This window comes from Bos indicus x Bos taurus, chromosome 1, assembly GCF_003369695.1.
Source record: "Bos indicus x Bos taurus breed Angus x Brahman F1 hybrid chromosome 1, Bos_hybrid_MaternalHap_v2.0, whole genome shotgun sequence".
In the NCBI taxonomy this organism is placed as follows: Eukaryota; Metazoa; Chordata; class Mammalia; order Artiodactyla; family Bovidae; genus Bos; species Bos indicus x Bos taurus.
Genome location: NC_040076.1, coordinates 65,149,565 through 65,168,410, shown reverse-complemented (window position 1 = coordinate 65,168,410; position 18,846 = coordinate 65,149,565). Strand labels below are relative to the sequence as shown.

The window sequence follows — 18,846 nt, the reverse complement described above, 5'->3', positions numbered from 1 at the left end:
AATTGAAGGGGAATATGATCTAAGTTGCATTTTGAAATGATCACCGTAGCACTACATGCAGAAGAAATGGAGAGTGGTGGGAAAGTGAGTCACTGAGGCTCTAGTGGGGAAAGCAGTTAGATGATTACCTTAATACAGGCAAAGAGATGGATAGAGGCTTTGAGGGTATTAATAGTAGAGATGGTGAGAAATGAATGGGTCTTGGGTATATTTTTAAGACAAAAGCAACAGGATTTGCTGACAAATCAGATATGTAGTGTGAGAGGAGTTAAGTTTTAAGTTAAGAATTCAATCTTAAGTTTTTGGCCCTTCAAGTAACTAGAAGGCTAGAATTGCCTCTTACTGAAGCAGAGAAAATGGGAGAAGAATGGGTTTGGGAGGAAGACTGAGATATTATTTTTAGATATGTAAAATTTGAGGTGCCTTTTAGACATCCCAATTGTAGTCTGGTGATATGGACTGATAAGTCTGAGGTGGAATGGATCCAGCATGGATGTAAATTGCAGACAGATTCTTTACCATTTGAGCCACCAGGGAAGCTCATCGACATATTTATGACATTTTAAATCATAAGGTTAGATGATATTGTCAAAAAAGCAGGTGTTAATAGAGACTCAAGAACTAAACCTTGGAACACTCTAACAATTAGAAGGTAGAGAGATGAGGACAACCCAAATAGAGACAGAAACGGATTAGATGGTGAGGTGGAAAGAAAAGCAGAACAGTATGATATCCTCTAAGTTAAGTGAAAAAAGTACTAAAAGAGGAGTGATTAGTTTTATCAGACAGTAGAGTAAGATGAAAACTGTTCATTGATCATTGGATTTAGCAATATGGAGACTATTAGTGACCTTGATAAGGAATATTTCCGTGGGGTGATTGAGACAAAAGGTATGACAAGGAATGGGTTCAAAAGAGAATGTAAAGAAAAGAACCAGAGACAGTTGAGAAGAGACAACTCTTTGGAGGGCTGTTGTTATAAAAAGGAATAGAGAAGTGGTATGGTAGCTAAGGGAAGACATGAGGTCAAGTTTTAAGATGGGAAAAATTATGGCAGTGTTTGATGGTGGGAATTAACCAACAGAGAGGAAAAATTTGATGATGAAAAAGAGAATTGATAGAGCTACCTCTTTGATAAGAAAGAAGAAATGGGATTTCATGCTTAAGAAGGGGATTTGGCCTTAGGGACACAATCAGTTATCTATAAGAGCTGCAAGGAAAGTAGATTATATGGGTACAGATGCAGAGAGTAGATAGATAAGGGAAGAGCAGGTTGTAGACATTCTTTTCTGTTTGCTTCTGTCTTGGGAAGCAAGCTTATTAGCTGTGCTTGAGGATAGGAGAGAGTTATTGGAAATTTGAAAAAGAGGAGTAAGTGTGAAATAGCTATCTAGGAGAGGAAAAGTAGAAATCGACTATGGAACTGACTAAGGGACAGCTTCAAAGGTAGACTGGAATTTGAAGTGAATCCAGTTAGCTTGAATTTATATTTTTCTGAACATTCTATTCAGTTGCAGACATGGAATACAGGAAAAGGTGGATATAATCAAGGTTGAAATGTTTGGTGAATACTATGTTGGGGGGTGGGGAAGGAGTGACAAAAATGACAAATAGTGGAACTTTTGCTTTGTTAGGAAGGAAGTGAAGATTTGGAAGTGGAAGGGAGAACTTTGGAAGATGTTAGGAACAATGAACCTTAGGAACCTTTGGGGTCAGAAATTATTTTTAGAGTTGGAGTAGTAGAGAGAAGCTGAAAAGACGGGAGGTGGTAATCAGAGTCAGAGGGTAAGCTGCTGATATGGAAAGGCCCAGTGCTTTAAGCTGGAATGAGGAGGCTTACCAGTTTTCTTAGTGGCTATAATAATTATTCTGATGGATTGATTTGTTAGGTTCATGACTACAAAGAAGGAACTCCAGAAGAGAAGACCTACTATATAGAATTATGGGATGTTGGAGGCTCTGTGGGCAGTGCCAGCAGTGTGAAAAGCACAAGAGCAGTATTCTACAACTCTGTAAATGGTAAAGCTTTTTTTATTTTTACCATATTTTAGTGGTCTCAGATCATCTGATGTGGAATGCTGGACTCAGTTTAAGAAAGATATAGTATAGTCACAGCTCTTAAATCTGCATAACACATTCCAGTTTATGTTTTCTAGATTCTGACTATGTATTTCAGAACATTAGATATTTGCTTTGTCTAAGTGCCTCTGTTTACATTATTGTCATAAACTAAATATTGAGACATAAAATTGTATTCTTGGTACTCGACATAAAACATAGAACTTTCAAAACACTGTCCCCTGGGAGTGCTTGCTGTTGCTTTAGTCAACTGAGTGTGTACCATTAGGAGTCTCATGGTCTAAGCCAGATGTCACAGAGATACTGAGATTTCTTTCATCTGCTCCTTAGAGAGAGGCCTATGTAATTATAAAAGCTACCTAAGGATGTTTTCAGGGGTGCAGAAATTTCATCCAGTTATGTACAAACACCTGGAGCAGACTTCCAGATAGAAGTGTGTAATAGGACATGATTGCAGTTCATAGAGTGCCTACTGTGTGTCAAGGAACTAAACTGTTGGCACCTATGATTTACCTCTAGTTGTTTTTTTTTTTTTAATATTTTTTAAATTCAGTTTTTACCTTTTTTTTTTTTTACTGTGAAATATAATTTCAGCTTCTCTTTGATTGATATACCAACAGATTTAGCATCTTACCCTTCCTTTCTGATAGATGCTTAGTTATTAATTGGGCTTCATTTATACTATACTTAGATCTCATTCAATAATAGGTAAGCATTGTAATTATTCAGTACCATCTTCATTACTTATATTCTTTTTTCAATATCTTATCTCCCATATCATAAGGTTTTGTAGATACTATAAAAAGTAGAGAAGGCTCTTGTCACTGGATACATACTATAGAATACAGGATGAGTTGTGTTAGTTGTATCAGAACTGTTTTGCATTTAACTCAGAATTCTATCTGAAAGTGTCACAATCTAACTGAAGAAACAAAATATTCATAAATGAAACAAAATAGTTAAACATGGTGACTAATATATGATATCATAATACATGATAAAGTACATGATAATATCATGTATTAATATAATGTATATAAGTGAAAAAACAGCTAAGACTGGTATAGTGTTAGGTGACTAATGTTAAAGAGCAGGAGAGAAAGAAATGAGGCCTGATTTATTATGTTGGTCAAATGACTTGTCAACATTGGTATCAATCTGATTTGGCAAAGAGAAGTTTGGATAAATGACACTTTTGCTGTTTGATCTTTTTTAGAAAGAATTAGGATAAAAATTATAAATAAATAATAAAGTTAAGGACTGTTCAAATCCTAGAAACTTCATGGAATTCTGAGTTGTAAACTTAGTAAATACTTAAGAAGTCCATCTACATCCATATTTATTTGGTTATCTTTTTTATACCTACTATCCATTAGTGATTTGTGTCTTCCTTGAATATTATTGAAGTAATTTCATACACCCTGTGTTAGTTTTACAGGTAAGACTGAGATACAGTCCTGCTTCTTAAAAAATAATCCCTGTTACTTGATGTATACCTATTTTTTCAGAATTTAGTGCTACTTTTGGAGCTAACCCATTGAAAGTGAAAGAAAGTGAAAGTGATTCTAGAAAGTACTTTTATTGTAATCATTGGTAATATTAGTTTATATAATAGCACAATCTTCCTCCATCTTCTTCCATGAACTATACTCAAGAACTGCAATCTTTGTTTCTATTATGAAGGATTTGGACACTTCAGTTTTTTCTGTCAAGTTGATGTATGGCAAAACCAATACAATATTGTAAAGTAATTAGCCTTCAATTAAAATAAATAAATTTATATTAAAAAATATAAAAAAATAATAACCCCTGTTAAGAACAATCTTAATAGGGATTCACAGACACAGAAAAGAAAATTATGATTACCAAAGAGAAAGGTAGGGAGGGATAAATTAGGAGTTTGGGATTAGCAGATACAAATACTATGTATAAAATAGATAATAAGGTCCTACTGTATAGCACAGAAAACTATATTCAAGACCTTGTAATAACCCTACAATGGAAAAGAATCTCATATATATATGTATATGTGTATAAATATATCTGAATCACTTTGCTGTACATTTGAAACTAACACAGTATTGTAAATCAATGATACTTTAATTTTTTAAAAAAAGAGAAAGATCAGTTTCTGAGTTCTTTGAGCCTGCCTCTGGAACATTTCTCTTATTAGAGGCATTCAAGGTTCTTTACTCAATCTACCATCCTTAGTTTTCTAAGAAACAGAGCATAAGGATCATTCCGTTCAAATATACAATCTGTTCTTAGCAATAACTTTCTTCCCTCAGTATCCTGCCTCTTCCCACTGTGATGACTGAGGCTGATAATCCCTAAAGGAGACCTGTAAAGTGTCTCTCGCTTTCAGTTTTTAAAGATTTAGCACCTATTCTGATCAGCTGTCACCCTGACTTCTTTCCTTTGGGCCTCACTGTGTCCCTTCTAGTTCATAGTCTACAAAGCATGGACTCTCAGCCCAAATGAAAGAAGGAACATAAGGAAAAGGGTGCTTAGTGCCCTTAAAAGCTCAAAAGCCATAAATAGAGATCCTCAAAACATCTAATAACTCATTTAGGCCTTTGTAATTTTTTCACTGTCTCAGCCAAACCCACTCATATGTTTGTATTTATACCTAGGAAATAAGGAGAGGAGAAAGTATCTGCCATTCCTTTGCCCTAAAGTGACTTTATTCTGCTTTCCTCCAGTCTTTTACTGTCAGATTACTTGATTTCAAATCCTGGCTGCCCCACTTACCAACCTCTCTGAGCCTGTTTCCACATGTATAAAATAAAGATAATAATTCTTATTTCATAGAACTGTTCTGAAAATCAAATTAGATGACACACGGAAAGCACAATATGTAGTACATAAATACTGAATAAATATTAGCTATAATTTTTGATAGTAGCTCTTTATTCCTTTTTCAGTCTACCCTTGTTTCCTTAATGCGTATTGAAGCCCCTCATTGAGAAGGTAGAGTGAATGCAGTTGGACCGGGGAGCCAGTGTCAGATCTCTGTTTGTTCTAGATGCCAGGAGAAATGCAGATTTAACTTGAGCCACCTGGAACTAGTCAGCTATCACTTGCACAAGCACCTTAGTTGTAGTGTCTATAAAACCTAGAGGAGCCAAATCATTCTAACTCTCATGCCCTTCTTTTTTCATATCTATATATCTTACATCTTGAAGATGGGAGAATCGTCAGTTTCACATTCTTTCTTCACAGTAGAATCTGGGTAATATAGGAAAGAGTTGGGGTTTGTTTAAAAACATATAGTCTCTTGACCACAAAATGATACTCTAAATTTCTCTAGGCATTAAAACATTTCCTCTATTGTATATATTGTATCATAATTACCTGCTTTGCCTTTCTGTCTAGGATCTTAGCTGATTCTATTTAATTGTACTTCTCAACCTCATTATATTTTACAGTTTTGCTCAATCTCTAGAAAGTCCATCTATTTTCTACTATTCATACTTCTTAACTGTCTTTTCCTATCTCCTTATGGCATATTTCTTTTGCTGTGTTTTAACGAAATCTCTTACAGATTGAGCAAGCTTACATAGCTAGGCATTAATTCAAAGAACTAAATGATTAGACTTTTAAGTTGATTAGGTCCAGGTAACCTACAAGAAAACATCTTGTCAGCTAAAGAATAGGAATTTGTATCAAATTAAATCAATACCGTTTAAATAAATTTTTATTATTAAATATTTTAATAAGTGTAAATAATAGGTGTATGTATGATGTCTATGACAGATGCATAGTGTAGAAAAATAATCTTTTTGAATGAATATAATTTCCTATATACTTAAAGTAGTTTTGATTCTTTTCATTGATGAAGTAGTTGTATAATTAGGACCAGGCAGAGTAGGCACTCATTAAGTGTTTAATGAAGGGAAAAAAGACATTCTAAAAGCTTAATGAAATTTTTGTCAGCCCTTGTAGAATTTTTTTTTAGTTATATAACTGACAAAGAAAAAAATTTAGTTAATTATTTGCAAGAACTTACAGAGGAAATTTTTAAATAATCATGTCTGAGTTTGTTAGTCATACCAGAATGCATTCATTAAGGAATCTAATGCTTTGTCACTTGCAAAATGAAGAGGAAATGTTAAAATATTGACACTATTTTCTCTGATTATTTTAGGCATTATTTTAGTGCATGACTTAACAAATAAGAAGTCATCCCAAAACTTGTACCGTTGGTCATTGGAAGCTCTAAATAGGGATTTGGTGCCAACTGGAGTCTTGGTAACAAATGGGTAAGTCCAAATTACTTCACAATTGGTTTGAAATGCTATAGCAGTCACAAGAATGTACCTTCCAAAATAACCGTTTTGTAAGATGTTTGATTTGCAAATATTTTCTCCCAGTCTGTAGTTTGTCTTTTCATTCTCTTAGCAGTATCTGTCACAAAACAGTAATTTTTCATTTTGATGAAGTCTGGTTTCTCTGTTTTTTTTCCTTTATGTATTGTGTTTTGAGAATCATGTATAACAACTGTTTGCCTAATCTGTGTTTCTTTTAGAAGTTTTATAGTTTTTGGTTTCCTTCTAGATCTGTGATTCACTTTGAATTAGTTATAACGTTGTGAGGGTTTAGTTGAGGATGACTTTTGTATCTGAGTGTCTCGTTCCAAATTATTTGTTTTTCTGAATTCTTATCTTCTCCAAAATGGTAGATAAATACAGTAGTCTGAAAGATGCAAGGTTTTTTGTTTTTACCAAAGTGGTATTGTACGTATAATACGAAAACCTGGTTATCTGTCTCTTTTGATGTTAAGGTGTTATCAGCCTTATCCATTCATGATAAAATTCCTGATTTGTTTTTTACCTAATGATTTAAAAAGAAAAAAAGGATTTCATTACCAAATTTCAAATTGGATATAAGATTTAATGAAAGAAAATGAGCGAAAAGGAAAGCTAAAAAAAGAAATGAGAGAACAGATTGTGTGTGTATATATTTATATATATATTTCATGTAACATATATGTTATGTTACATATATACAATAAACATATGTGTGTTAACTTGCAAGGGATTATGAAAGACTGCAAGTGACAGAAATATATGTGTCAAAGATGATGTTTGTTAAAATACATACAAAAATTTGTATGTAAGCCAAAGTTAGAGTATGGGGCAGAAAAGTCCTAAAGGAAGACACTTTCAAAGCTTTATTCTTGGGACTTCCCTGTCAGTCTAGTAGCTAAGACACCACACTCCCAATGCAGGGAACCCAAGGTTCAATCCCTGGTCAGGGAACTAGATCCCACATGCCTCAAATAAGAATTCGCACACTGCAACTAAGACTTGGTACAACCCAATAAATAAACATGCACTTTTTTTTTAAAGAACTTTATTCTCTAATAAAGCAATTTTCAGTTTTGGACCATGTCTCTTAAGTCAGCATTGATGTTGGTAAGAAGAAACAAAAGCCTTGAACTCAAACTGTTATTGGTTTTGATGCAGTAATTAGAATGATAATATTTTTATGAAATGGGAGGTAAAATAGTTCAAAACAATTGTGCTCCAAGGCTGAACAGTAATTGAGGCTCTGTAAGGTTATCGTGAAGGGCAAAATGATTTGGTAATTTTGCACACACATACACACAAGATTTAGATTATTTAAAGAGAAAGAAAAGTAATACCAAAAGAAGGAAAAAGCTGTGCTCACCTGGTTTGTATTGGTTGGGTTATGCAATGTTGATTTACTAACATAAGGTGTTGCAACCAGATTTTGCTGACTGTTATAAACTGAGCTTATAATATGTCAGAAATCCAAATCTGTTTTATTTTTCATACGTGAGTAGAATTTATATTAACTGAATAATATTGAGCTCTATGTTCCTTTCAGTAATAGAGTGACCCAAGGCCACCGACCCCAAGTGATTCTTACTGCCTGTCCTGTGACTCCATGGCTCTCATGTCAGGACAGACAACTATTTGTTGCTTAATTCTTTACTTTTACTATTCATTTCACATTTAAGCTGTTTCCTGTTTCTTTCCCTTTCCATTGGTTGAATCCATCTTTCCCCAGGATAGCATCAGCTATGGTTGATTTATTCTGGCCTCAGCATTTCTATTTCTTATTTTCCTGATATGATCTATTTTTCTTTGCTATTCACAGACAGAAATAAGTATGGTGGATGTAAAGCTTATGTGTACTCCAGAAGGTACCCAGAAGCTTGGCATTCCCCTCTGCCAAAAGGCTTGACTGTGTGCTAGGTTCCTGGATTTTCTGTCCACTGAGGCTTGAATCCACTCTGTATATCTCCTCAGAAAAATTCCTCAGCTATTAGCCTTAGAAGACAGAGAAGACTTTTTAGAAGTCAGTCAACCTATTTTCATATACCTGGTGGGCTCTCAGTTTATTCAAGTAGTCCTTAAAGACCCAGGGACAAATTTTGAGTAGTTGAATTAATAGTTGGAACTTGAAGGATGGTGAAGACTGATTGAAAAATGAAGAGGCATGTGTAAGAAATTGGGAGAAAAGTAGGTTTTCAGGTGATGGGTGAGCAAGAGTTAGTGAAGTATATGTAAAATAGTATAAGCTAGTTACATTTAAATATTACACATCTACATCAGAAAATATAAATTCTGTTCACCTCTTCATTATTATTTATCACAGGGATTATGACCGGGAACAGTTTGCTGATAACCAAATCCCACTGTTGGTCATAGGGACTAAACTGGATCAGATTCATGAAAACAAGCGTCATGAAGTTTTAACTAGGACTGCTTTCCTGGCTGAGGATTTCAATGCAGAAGAGATCAATTTGGTGTGTATTTTCACTAATGCATGCTTGTTTTATTATCAGGAAAAGGCAAAATCAAAGATTTCACAAATTACATACTCAGAGAAGAAGCTTTATATTTGAATCAGGCGTTTGGGTTTTAGTCCAAACAGTAGTGAAGACTGGAGCCATACAGATTATGAGATGGGCACAGCCTCCTTGTGTGCTGATCTGTTGCAATGTTCAGACTTTGTTCTAATGTAAGTCACAGGCTTTTTCTTGAAAATATCTTAAAAAATCACACCAAAATCAAAATAATTAAGAAGACAAAGCGTGGTCACTGATACTGTGCGTTGTTTATTCTTGCTTTAGAAAAGCCTCTTAGCTTCTTAAACTAGAGAGTTTACCTTAAAGGGAAACAGACATATAAATGAGAAAATTGCAAACTGTAAACTAGGAGTGCTTCATAACCATTAGTTTATGTATATTTATATATATACCATTGAGCCCCTTCTTGAGATATTTAGCTCAATTAAAACTAGACTTTAAAAAGGCTAGGAAAGTTCTCATATAAGCCAGTTAGTGTTGCTGAGGGAATGATCCTGGCCAGCAGTTTCAGTCATGGTTTATATGTCATTGTTCACAAGTAGGATTTCTACAACATATCAGTGTACTGGTATTTCAGCCATGGTGGTGCTGGTTTTATACAACTAAGGGCTCACGTTTATTAAGCACTTATTAGTGCCAAGCACACTGTTTTAGTACTTTATGTACATTGTCTCACATGCATCGTCGTCACATCAATCCTAGAAGATAGGTACTATAAATACCTCCATTTTTAAAATGAAGACTAGAAGCAGAGAGGAGTAGCTAAACCAAGGTTACCCAGGTGGAACCAGGTGCTCTAACTCCAGAGCCTGTGCTCTACAATTAAACCTATTTTCCACTTAATTATCCTTCAACTAACATTTAGAATCTTGGATCTGAAAGAATTGTTAGAAATCATCTAGATCACCAAGTACCCAAACCTAACTTCATATTCATATTACCAACAGTATTTGAAAATATTTTTGAAAAAGTGCCCTACAACTGGAGCTTTTTATTCATAACGTGTGACAGAAGGACCTGGATTCTGTAATTTTAACAAACGACTCAGGTTATTCTGAGCCCTTTTCTGTGATTCAACATTGGTGAATGCTGCTAGGTTCAACCCCACCTCTACCCCCATAAGTGAGTAGCTTCTGCCTGACATTCCGCTGTTGTTGTTTTTTTATAATCTGCTTTGCAGTGGAGGTCCCTTTTTTTCCTCAGCTGCCAGCATTATGTCCCAGGTAGTGAGGACTGGACCATCATAGTCCAGAGAATTCCTATTACATAGAATATATAATGTCCTTCTTGAAGAAGCACTGAGGTTACTTTTTTTGAATATGGTTTCCAAAGAGAAATTTGCCATTGAATATGCTTAATTTGTTCCAACAATTACTTTTAATGTATTTTAGAATGTGTCTGTTTCTGTACCTGTGAGTTTCTATGACAATCACCTAGCTATGTGCTTTTCCTATTGTACGTGCAAAGGCAGGGCCATCTTTAATTGTTAACAAGATGTAAAGGTACTCAAACAGTGGTACTTCGGCACACGTGGCCTCCACAGTGTTCACATACAATGTACTTAAAGCCTTCGATCAGTGTACACTTTCAAGAGCGCAGAAGAAACAAGAGGGTCTTGAGGATGCAGAGAAGAAAAAAATGAGGAGGAAAATTAGATAAGCTTTTCAAAAAGAGATAGTAGTCAAAAAGACTCAGCAAGTATATATAAAGTCTCAAGTAAAAACTGATTTAACAGTATTAATGCTAACATCTTTGGTTCCTATATGAATTTACTTAACATTATTAAACAGTAAGAATTAACATAATTGTATACCTCAAAGATAGAATCAAAGCTATCTTGTGTTTGGGGGAGAAAAGGCAAATTGTTTAAATTATAAGCAGGCAGGCGATTACTTATTGTTTTAAATCCTGCTAGGCTTCAGAGAATCCCAGGGACGGGGGAGCCTGGTGGGCTGCCGTCTATGGGGTCACACAGAGTTGGACACGACTGAAGCAACTTAGCAGCAGCAGCAGCAGCAGGCTTGTTGTGGGCTTCCCTCATAGCTCAGTCGGAAAAGAATCTGCCTGCAATGCAGGAGACCGAGGTTTGATTCCTGGGTTGGGAAGATCCCCTAGAGAAGGAAATGGCAACCCACTCCAGTATTCTTGCCTAGAGAATCCCATGGACAGAGGAGCCTGGCAGGATACAGTCCATGGTTGCAAGAGTTGGACACGACTTAGCAACTAAATCACCACCAGGCTTATCATGTCTAGCACAAATTTTTCTCTGTTCCGTGTTTACTTCAAAGTGATCATTCTGAAGCATCTTCCCTAGTTAAGATTTCTTTCTCAAGCTTAGGGAAGGATTTAGAGCTATTAGTTTTCAGGCTTTGACCTCAGTCATGATCAGTAGCAGATAGTTTATAGTTCTTTGAGATCTAAAATTCTCATCCTAAAATTATAGGATTTCTCTAATCTGGTCACCTTGAAATTGTTGAATTAAGTTTTGGAGGGGTTTTGTTTTTTGCTTGATATTTGATTTAGTTTTTGTATTTAGTACTTTAGCTCTATGTGGTATCATCTCTGAAGTCTTAACAGTCTGATGATTATGTAATCAATATCCATTTTGTAAAACATATCTACTTAAGGTTTGTCTTTTATATGCCCCAGCTACTATATAAATGTTCAAACATTATTTCAAATACAACGGATTACACAATATTTCAGTCTATTTAATCCGTATATAGAATTACCTTTTATTATGTTAAGTGCTTTTGTGTCTAAAAATTCAATCTGATGGCATTTTCTTGGGATGAAGAAAGAAGGAAACTAATATTTCAGTACCTGCTATGTGCTGGACATGCAATAAGAAAGTGAAAGAAAGTGAAGTTGCTCAGTCGTGTCCAACTCTTTGCGACCCCATAGACTATAGCCTACCACGCTCCTCCGTCCATGGGATTTTCCAGGCAAGAGTAGTGGAGTGGGTTGCCATTTCCTTCTCCAGAGGATCTTCCTAACCCAGGGGTCAAACCTGGGTCTCTCGCATTGTAGGCAGACGCTTTACCATCTGAGCCACCAGGGAAGTCCTGGACATGCATTATCTCCTTTAATTTTCACAAAAATCCTACAAGATGAGTATTGCTATCCCCATTTCACAGATTGGTAAGCTTAACTTTAAAGGTTTTGTAACCTAACCAATGTCACACAATCTAGAGATATTGAGATAGATACTCAGGTTCAGAGCCTGCTAGCTTCCAAGACTTCTGATTTTTCTTTTACTCTACAATCTTTGAAAAGTTATTGTAGTCTCTTTTTTCTTTTGTGGTTTTGGAAAATGTATTTTAGCTTCTAGCCAAAATTTAAAATGTGAGCCTTTAAATGTTGTATATTGGTAAAATAGATGATTGTTATAAAATATATTGGAAAGGAATCATGTGGTTATTTATCAGAATAAATTACAGTCAGAATAAATCCAACAATAATTAGGTCCCAAGGAACACAGATGATTTATAACCGAAAAATTAAATACTGTCCTTGCAAAGAAGCCTGTATCATATCCCCATGGTTGGGTCTTAAGTGGCATTTGAGGTAAAAATCGAAGTAGTCAGTCTATTGAGGTGGCAAGTCAGTACTGACAAGTGAAAGCAATTCAACATTGGATTTCCAGAAAAAGGATAGTGAACCATTTAAGGTCTTTACTAATCATTGCAATGTACTATCATTATACTATTTCAGATTATTTTATCTTTTCAGAGCCCCATTTTCTCCTCTTTTTATTCTAGTAATATCTGTTGTTTCTTATTTAATTACTATTAAAAATAATAATGATATTTTAAAATAAACTTATTATCTGTTGTTTATTATTATCACAAGTATATCTATTGTTTATGATTATCTTTATGGCCCACCAAGGATGTAGTGCCTTGCATTGAGTGAGTGAGAAACCCCTCGCAACTGTTACTCCTTTACTCCTAATTTTCATGCTTCCTACTTTTCCTAAGATCTTCACAGTACTTAAGTTAGTTGAGTACTGGTAAATAACTTGTATTAAATAGTGAAGTGTTATTTATTTTTGATAGCTCTGTTTCTGCTTTTCAAGGTAAATATAGGTAAGTCACGTAAGTAGTATCTTGGTTTTGTTGTTAGTAAGACATTACCAATCCTGTCTTCCTTTATGAAGTTATTTGATGATGAATACATTGGTTCAGTGTCCTCTAAAATTGCCTAAATAACAAAGAGTAAGTGGCCTTATCTTCCTTTAGCACTTTCCTTTTTGTTCTGTGTATCATAATTTGAAAAATTACTTGAGAGTATGATGGCTAATATTTTATTATAGAAATGTGCAAGAGGAATAGTAATGACTAACAAAAAGCTTATGTTTCCTAACGTTTAATTGTGGATCTTACGTTTTATCTCCTAGGATTGCACAAATCCACGGTATTTAGCTGCAGGTTCTTCCAATGCTGTCAAGCTCAGTAGGTTTTTTGATAAGGTAATGGCTTCAATTAAGTTATTTTTAAACTTAATTTATGTACCATGAGAGTTTAAATTCTTTGCAGAATGCTTTGTCTTTTTATTCCTTCATCCTGAACTTCACAGCTTGAATAATACTTGTTTTGATCTCTCTTATCTGTTTGTATAATTGCTCAAGACCTGCTGACGTGTTTATTCTATCACCAGTGTTCTCTAAGTGAAGGATGAAACCTACGAGATTCAAATAGTTTTTTTTTAAGATACCTAATTCCCTCCTTAAAACAATTTATGTTTCCATATTTCCTAGCTCTTTTTGTACTCATGCACTACCCTCAAGCCCCCATAAAATGCACTAAACTGAGGAGATTCTGCTTAAAGTCCTGAGTCATTTTGCTCACCCAGCTACTAATATTCTCCCACATAAATGTTACTATTACTTTTAAGGCTCTGTCATCTTCTTGATTCCCTACTTTTCCCTATCAGAAACCTTTGCATTCCAGTTATTGACTCTTACCAGCATCATCTTATTGTCCTGAACTGGAACGAAAATGTAGAATGATTCAGCATACTGGTAAAATTAGAGGACTGTTTGTCTTTCCTTTACAAGGCCATATGTCTGCATTGTGTATAATATTGACCAAGTTAAATTGTTCACCCAATGTTGACATTGTGCAGTAAAGTGAAATAGGATGTATTCCTGTATTATTATTGAATAAAGATTAATTTCTGTATTATATTTCCTTTTATAAGTAAATCTCCCAAGAAAAAAATTTCCCTCCTCATAGCTCTGTCTTATGAGTCATTTTTCTTTTAGCTATTTAGAGATCTAAATATTTGGCTCTTTTGTCTAATAGGTCAACATAAGATAGGCCCCACAGCCCGTCCCTGTTTAAAATTAGACCACTGGGAAATTTTTGCTTCATTGCATAAACTCCCAACTGGTGTGTGGCAGAAAAGGTACAGGTGTACTGAGATGGTGATCCCCTCAGTTCTCAGAGCAGCCAAGGCCCCTGGGCTGGCTCTACCATTTACCCCATGTCACACACAAATATTAGTATTCTCTAAATGTGCCGTGACTGAGAAAAAATGGTAGGAAGCACTGCAAGGAACCAAATTTTCTTTCCACATTGCTTTCACAGTTAAAACATATGAGCTCCTGTTTGGTTTAGATCCATGACCACCTTGGTGACTCAGACAGTAAAGAATCCACCTGCCAATGCGGGAGACCCAGGCCCAATCCCTGGGTTGGGAAGAACCCCTGGAGAAGGGAATGGCTACCCGCTCCAGTATTCTTGCCTAGAGAATTCTGTGGACAAAGGAGCCTGGTAGGCTAGAGTCCATGGAATCAAGAGTCAGACACAACTGAGTGACCAACATATACCATCTGTGTCCCCTAGGAACAACATCTTATATTAATAGATCTGTATCTGACATGGAAAGATCCCACAATATATTGTCTTAAATTTAAATAATTTAATAATTTTATTTTTTACTTAAAAAAATTTTTTTCCTACTTTCTGGCCATACCTCATGGAATGTGGGATCTTAGTTCCCCCACCAGGGATCGAACCCATGCCCCCTGCAGTGGAAGCACAGAGTCTTAACCTCTGAGCCTCCAGGGAAGTCACTTAAATCATTTATTAATTTTAAAATTAAAAAAATAAAATGTGATAAGTTATATCCCAGAGAAACAATGGATTATAGGCCAGTGTGATTCAAGTTGTCAGGCAAAGCTTTACTTAAAAGAAAGATATTAGAGGGAATTTGGTTGGTTTTAAGAGGAGAGCAAGATTTGATAGAATAATAACACAAGTTGAGGGCAGGGAATTATGAGCAAAAGGGAAAAGTAACTCCTCTTTTGGTTTCTTAAATCACAACAAAAGGTAGGTGGATTAAGAGGTTGGCCAGACCTCCAGATTGCAGTGGTTGCCTGAAAGCAAGGGACCTGCATCTTATCTTCCAGAATTCACAGGATTTCTTTTCCAAGAGGGTATCTAATCCTCTTCCACACTCCCTTCACTAATAGTAACTCCTCTCCACTCTACAGTAATAGAAGTTTCCTGTCCTACCCTGGAGAGAAGAAAGAGAATCAGTTCTGTCATAGTTTTTGTGGGGTCAAGTATTTTAGATGTATACTAATCACGAACCAGCTTTTCTGCCTTTGAGGCCAGTGAATGCAACCTTACCCTGAGTCTCTTGTGGCTAAAAGTAACTGAGCCATAGTCTTGAAGATAAAAAGAATCCAGGTGAGATGACTGTCAGGCCAGTGGGAACAAGCTGGTACAGGCCTGGAAGAAGATACTCTGCTTTATTCAGAAGAAATTCCTAGCTTCATAATTCTAGACTCTAATCTCTTAATCTCCAAATAATCTGTATTCTAATCTGCTGAACTTTTCTTAATCACAACAGCTCTGTGTAAAGAAAATAATACTGCCTCTGTTGACATTGCAGTTTCTCAAGTGTTCATCATGTAGACATGTGGTACTCTTAAATTCATTATATTAAGGTGTATGTTTTGAAGACTTCTTTTCAGTAATAGTGATGGATTTTGCCTTATTTCTCCCACTGACCAAATAAAAACAGTTCTGAAACTGCTGAATTAAGGGTGCAAATTAAGTCTATAAGAAGTTAATTGACCGATTTTGATATTGTGTCATCTGTCACCATTAAGGACCTACAGAATTTACAACTGTGGTTACTGGAGGGATATGGCAGTTGACTATGTTATACAGACAGAGACCTCTTTAAAGAATAGTTGTGCTATTGCAGTAGCAAAAATGCTTTGCTTTTTTTTTTTTTTTTTTAATTGGAGGATATTGCTTTTAGACTCTTGTGTTGGTTTCTGCAATACAGCAGAGTGAATTATCTTATGGATTCGGTCTGGTACCTTTTGGGGCTGACTGCAACAGAGTTTTGAACCAAATTTGCAGCCAAATTTCCAGATTTACACTGGGAACTGCATGGGATCAAAGGTCATTTTCTCTCGTTATTTAGTCATTTTTGTTTGTTCATTTATTTTTTGACTTATCGTTAACGCTTTTTGGAACTAGAGACAGGCTTTTATAAAAATACTTCCACAGTCCTGATCCCATCAGCACCAGGTTTAACTCAGTGTAGTAGATGTCTGTTGCTACTGAAACGACTCTTGGGTGTACACCTTTTAGTGCCATCAGTGGTCAGTGCACTTACTGCTTTTTCAAGGTATACATGCTAAGCCCTTAATATCTTTGTTTCTAACAGGTCATAGAGAAGAGATACTTTTTAAGAGATGGTAATCAGGTCTGTATCTATCTTTTTTGATAAAATGATTTCTTTAATTTGTGGAAAGGTTTGATTGATCTGAAATTAACTTCCAAATTCCTTTTTGAGGTTTTTTTTTTAAGAAGTTGGGGTGACGGGGGAGTACTTTGCAGGCCCAACCAAATGACTTTCTTCTGTCTTCTTAAATACAGAAGAAAAACTCAGATCAACGGAAAATAAGGGTCTTAGAAACAAGAAAAATCCAGAGATAAAGTTACATTATAAAATAATAGGAAACAATTTGCTTGGGACTGCAAAGGTACATATCCATAGTCTATCACAATGCAGATAATTCATATGAAAGTCCAGCAGGTGAATATTGTGAGTTTCACCTTCATCCTGTCTGATTTAGATGACACTATCACCAATTACTCGGCAAATGTTTTTCATTTTAGTAGAATTTATTTTTATTATTTAATCTGCTGTGGTTTTCTGAGTAAAACCTCAAAAAGATATTTCTTTAAAGAACAACAGCATAACATACAGAAACAAAAAATAAGGAAAACATTTTAAAGGCTGTTAGCATTTGAACTCTGCCTATTTTGAGTCCTAACATGATTATCTTTCTTGCCTACAGATTCCAGGCTTTCCTGATCGAAAAAGGTTTGGGGGAGGAACATTAAAGAGCTTACATTATGACTGAATTACACTCATCCTTTGGAAGAGTGAGCAAGCGGTGGCAGTTTTTCACAGCTTTCTTCTTGCTGTGTCGATTATTAATGTCTCAGCCTTTTAATGAAATCATCTTTAAAATGCCACCTTTCAGCCTCACCCTTTAGTGGAAAACTGAAAGGAAGTAACAGCGTGGGAGCTCCAGACTTGGTCCTCATTCTATTTTTCACCTTTCTGTCCCTGTTTATAGATTATATAAAAACCTTGTGGAAATATGAGATGTCAAAATGATGCAGTAAATGAGCAGTGACAGAATGCTGCAGAGAAAATTTACTCTTGCCTAGAACTGGAGGATTTTTATGGGTCTGTAATTTTCCCACACTCATTGCTGAAGGCTTAATTAAGTACTTCAGAAATGTATCTCCATTGTTTTACCTTCTGAGGGGAAAGGTTATGTTAACCAGCCTGAGTTGTCCACCCCAAACAATCTCTGTCATTTTCAAAGAAGCAAAATGGTGTTATTTAATTGTCTCCACCTTCATCACACACACAAGGATGCCTAATAATAGCAATTGTCTCTCTCTCTTCTCCTTTGCAAATGGCTCAGTGGCTGGAAGAGGCAGACTAATAGCTGGAGTTAAATATAAATAGATTAATAATACATAGAGAACAGCAGTACCAGTAAAGAAGAATTCTGCAAGAAATTGACAGCTCACTAAACCCTTCACTCCTTAGGTTCCAGCTCTGCACCCTATTACTGTTTTCTGTTTGAAAATAGGCAAGGTGAACTCTAAGACCTGCACAAGGGCAGGAAGAGGGATTTATACCCTCTTCAGTTTTTATTTTTATTTTTGAAGGAAAAGTCAACTCCTAAAATGTCCCTTAACTACAGTCCATAAACTATGAATATTATTCTTTGTGTTAACAATGCATTTATGGAGAGAAGTAAAAATAAGTTCCACAGCAACACATTTACATGAATTATGGACTAGGATTCTTGGATTTCATAATCTAAAGTTTTTTGGGGTGGTGTGTGTGTGTGTATATGCATAACTGTTCATCGTTACTTTTTTTACCCATCTTTTTTGCTTGTATAATTCCCTTTGCCCCAGTTCTTTATTAATATATAAACCTGTTTTACAGAAACTGTAATTTGCTGCCTTATTCAACAACACCTTTTCACACATATTCTCTTTCTAGCTTTGCTGTAAGACTCCACACTCCTGATTTTGCTCCATATTAAAGTATAATAATAGTAAATACACAGTTTCAGCTTCTCATTTCAAAACTAGGGGAAAAAAACACTAAATTCTCTTTCTGTTCGGTACTCTGGAAGTCAAGGTATGCTGAAAATGGATATCAAAATCACAATGTTAGTGCTTTTAGTAAGGCAGTTTTGGGGATTTGAGAAAGGATTTTAAAGCACTTTTCATCAGCTAGAATATTCCCCAGTCTTTTTGCACATCCTCCCCCACAAGAGTTAGCCCTGATTTCTTTTTCAACGTAGAGGAGAGCTATGTAAATCAGGATCTGCACGTGGAATCGGGCACAAGCGTATTGTG

General features: G+C 35.5%; 1 protein-coding gene across 1 annotated transcript in view; it reads left to right on the top strand.

Annotated features, from left to right (window-relative positions):
* RABL3 (RAB, member of RAS oncogene family like 3) overlaps positions 1–18,548 on the top strand; it is a 46,358-nt gene extending 27,810 nt beyond the window's left edge. Inside the window, exons 3-8 of the mRNA XM_027530985.1 lie at positions 1,890–2,019; positions 6,227–6,341; positions 8,707–8,857; positions 13,320–13,391; positions 16,613–16,651; positions 17,250–18,548. Coding sequence (XP_027386786.1) covers positions 1,890–2,019; positions 6,227–6,341; positions 8,707–8,857; positions 13,320–13,391; positions 16,613–16,651; positions 17,250–17,315 — 573 coding nt within the window. The 3' untranslated portion in view covers positions 17,316–18,548. The remainder of the gene's footprint in view (positions 1–1,889; positions 2,020–6,226; positions 6,342–8,706; positions 8,858–13,319; positions 13,392–16,612; positions 16,652–17,249) is intronic.
* The last annotated feature ends 298 nt before the right edge of the window (positions 18,549–18,846 follow it).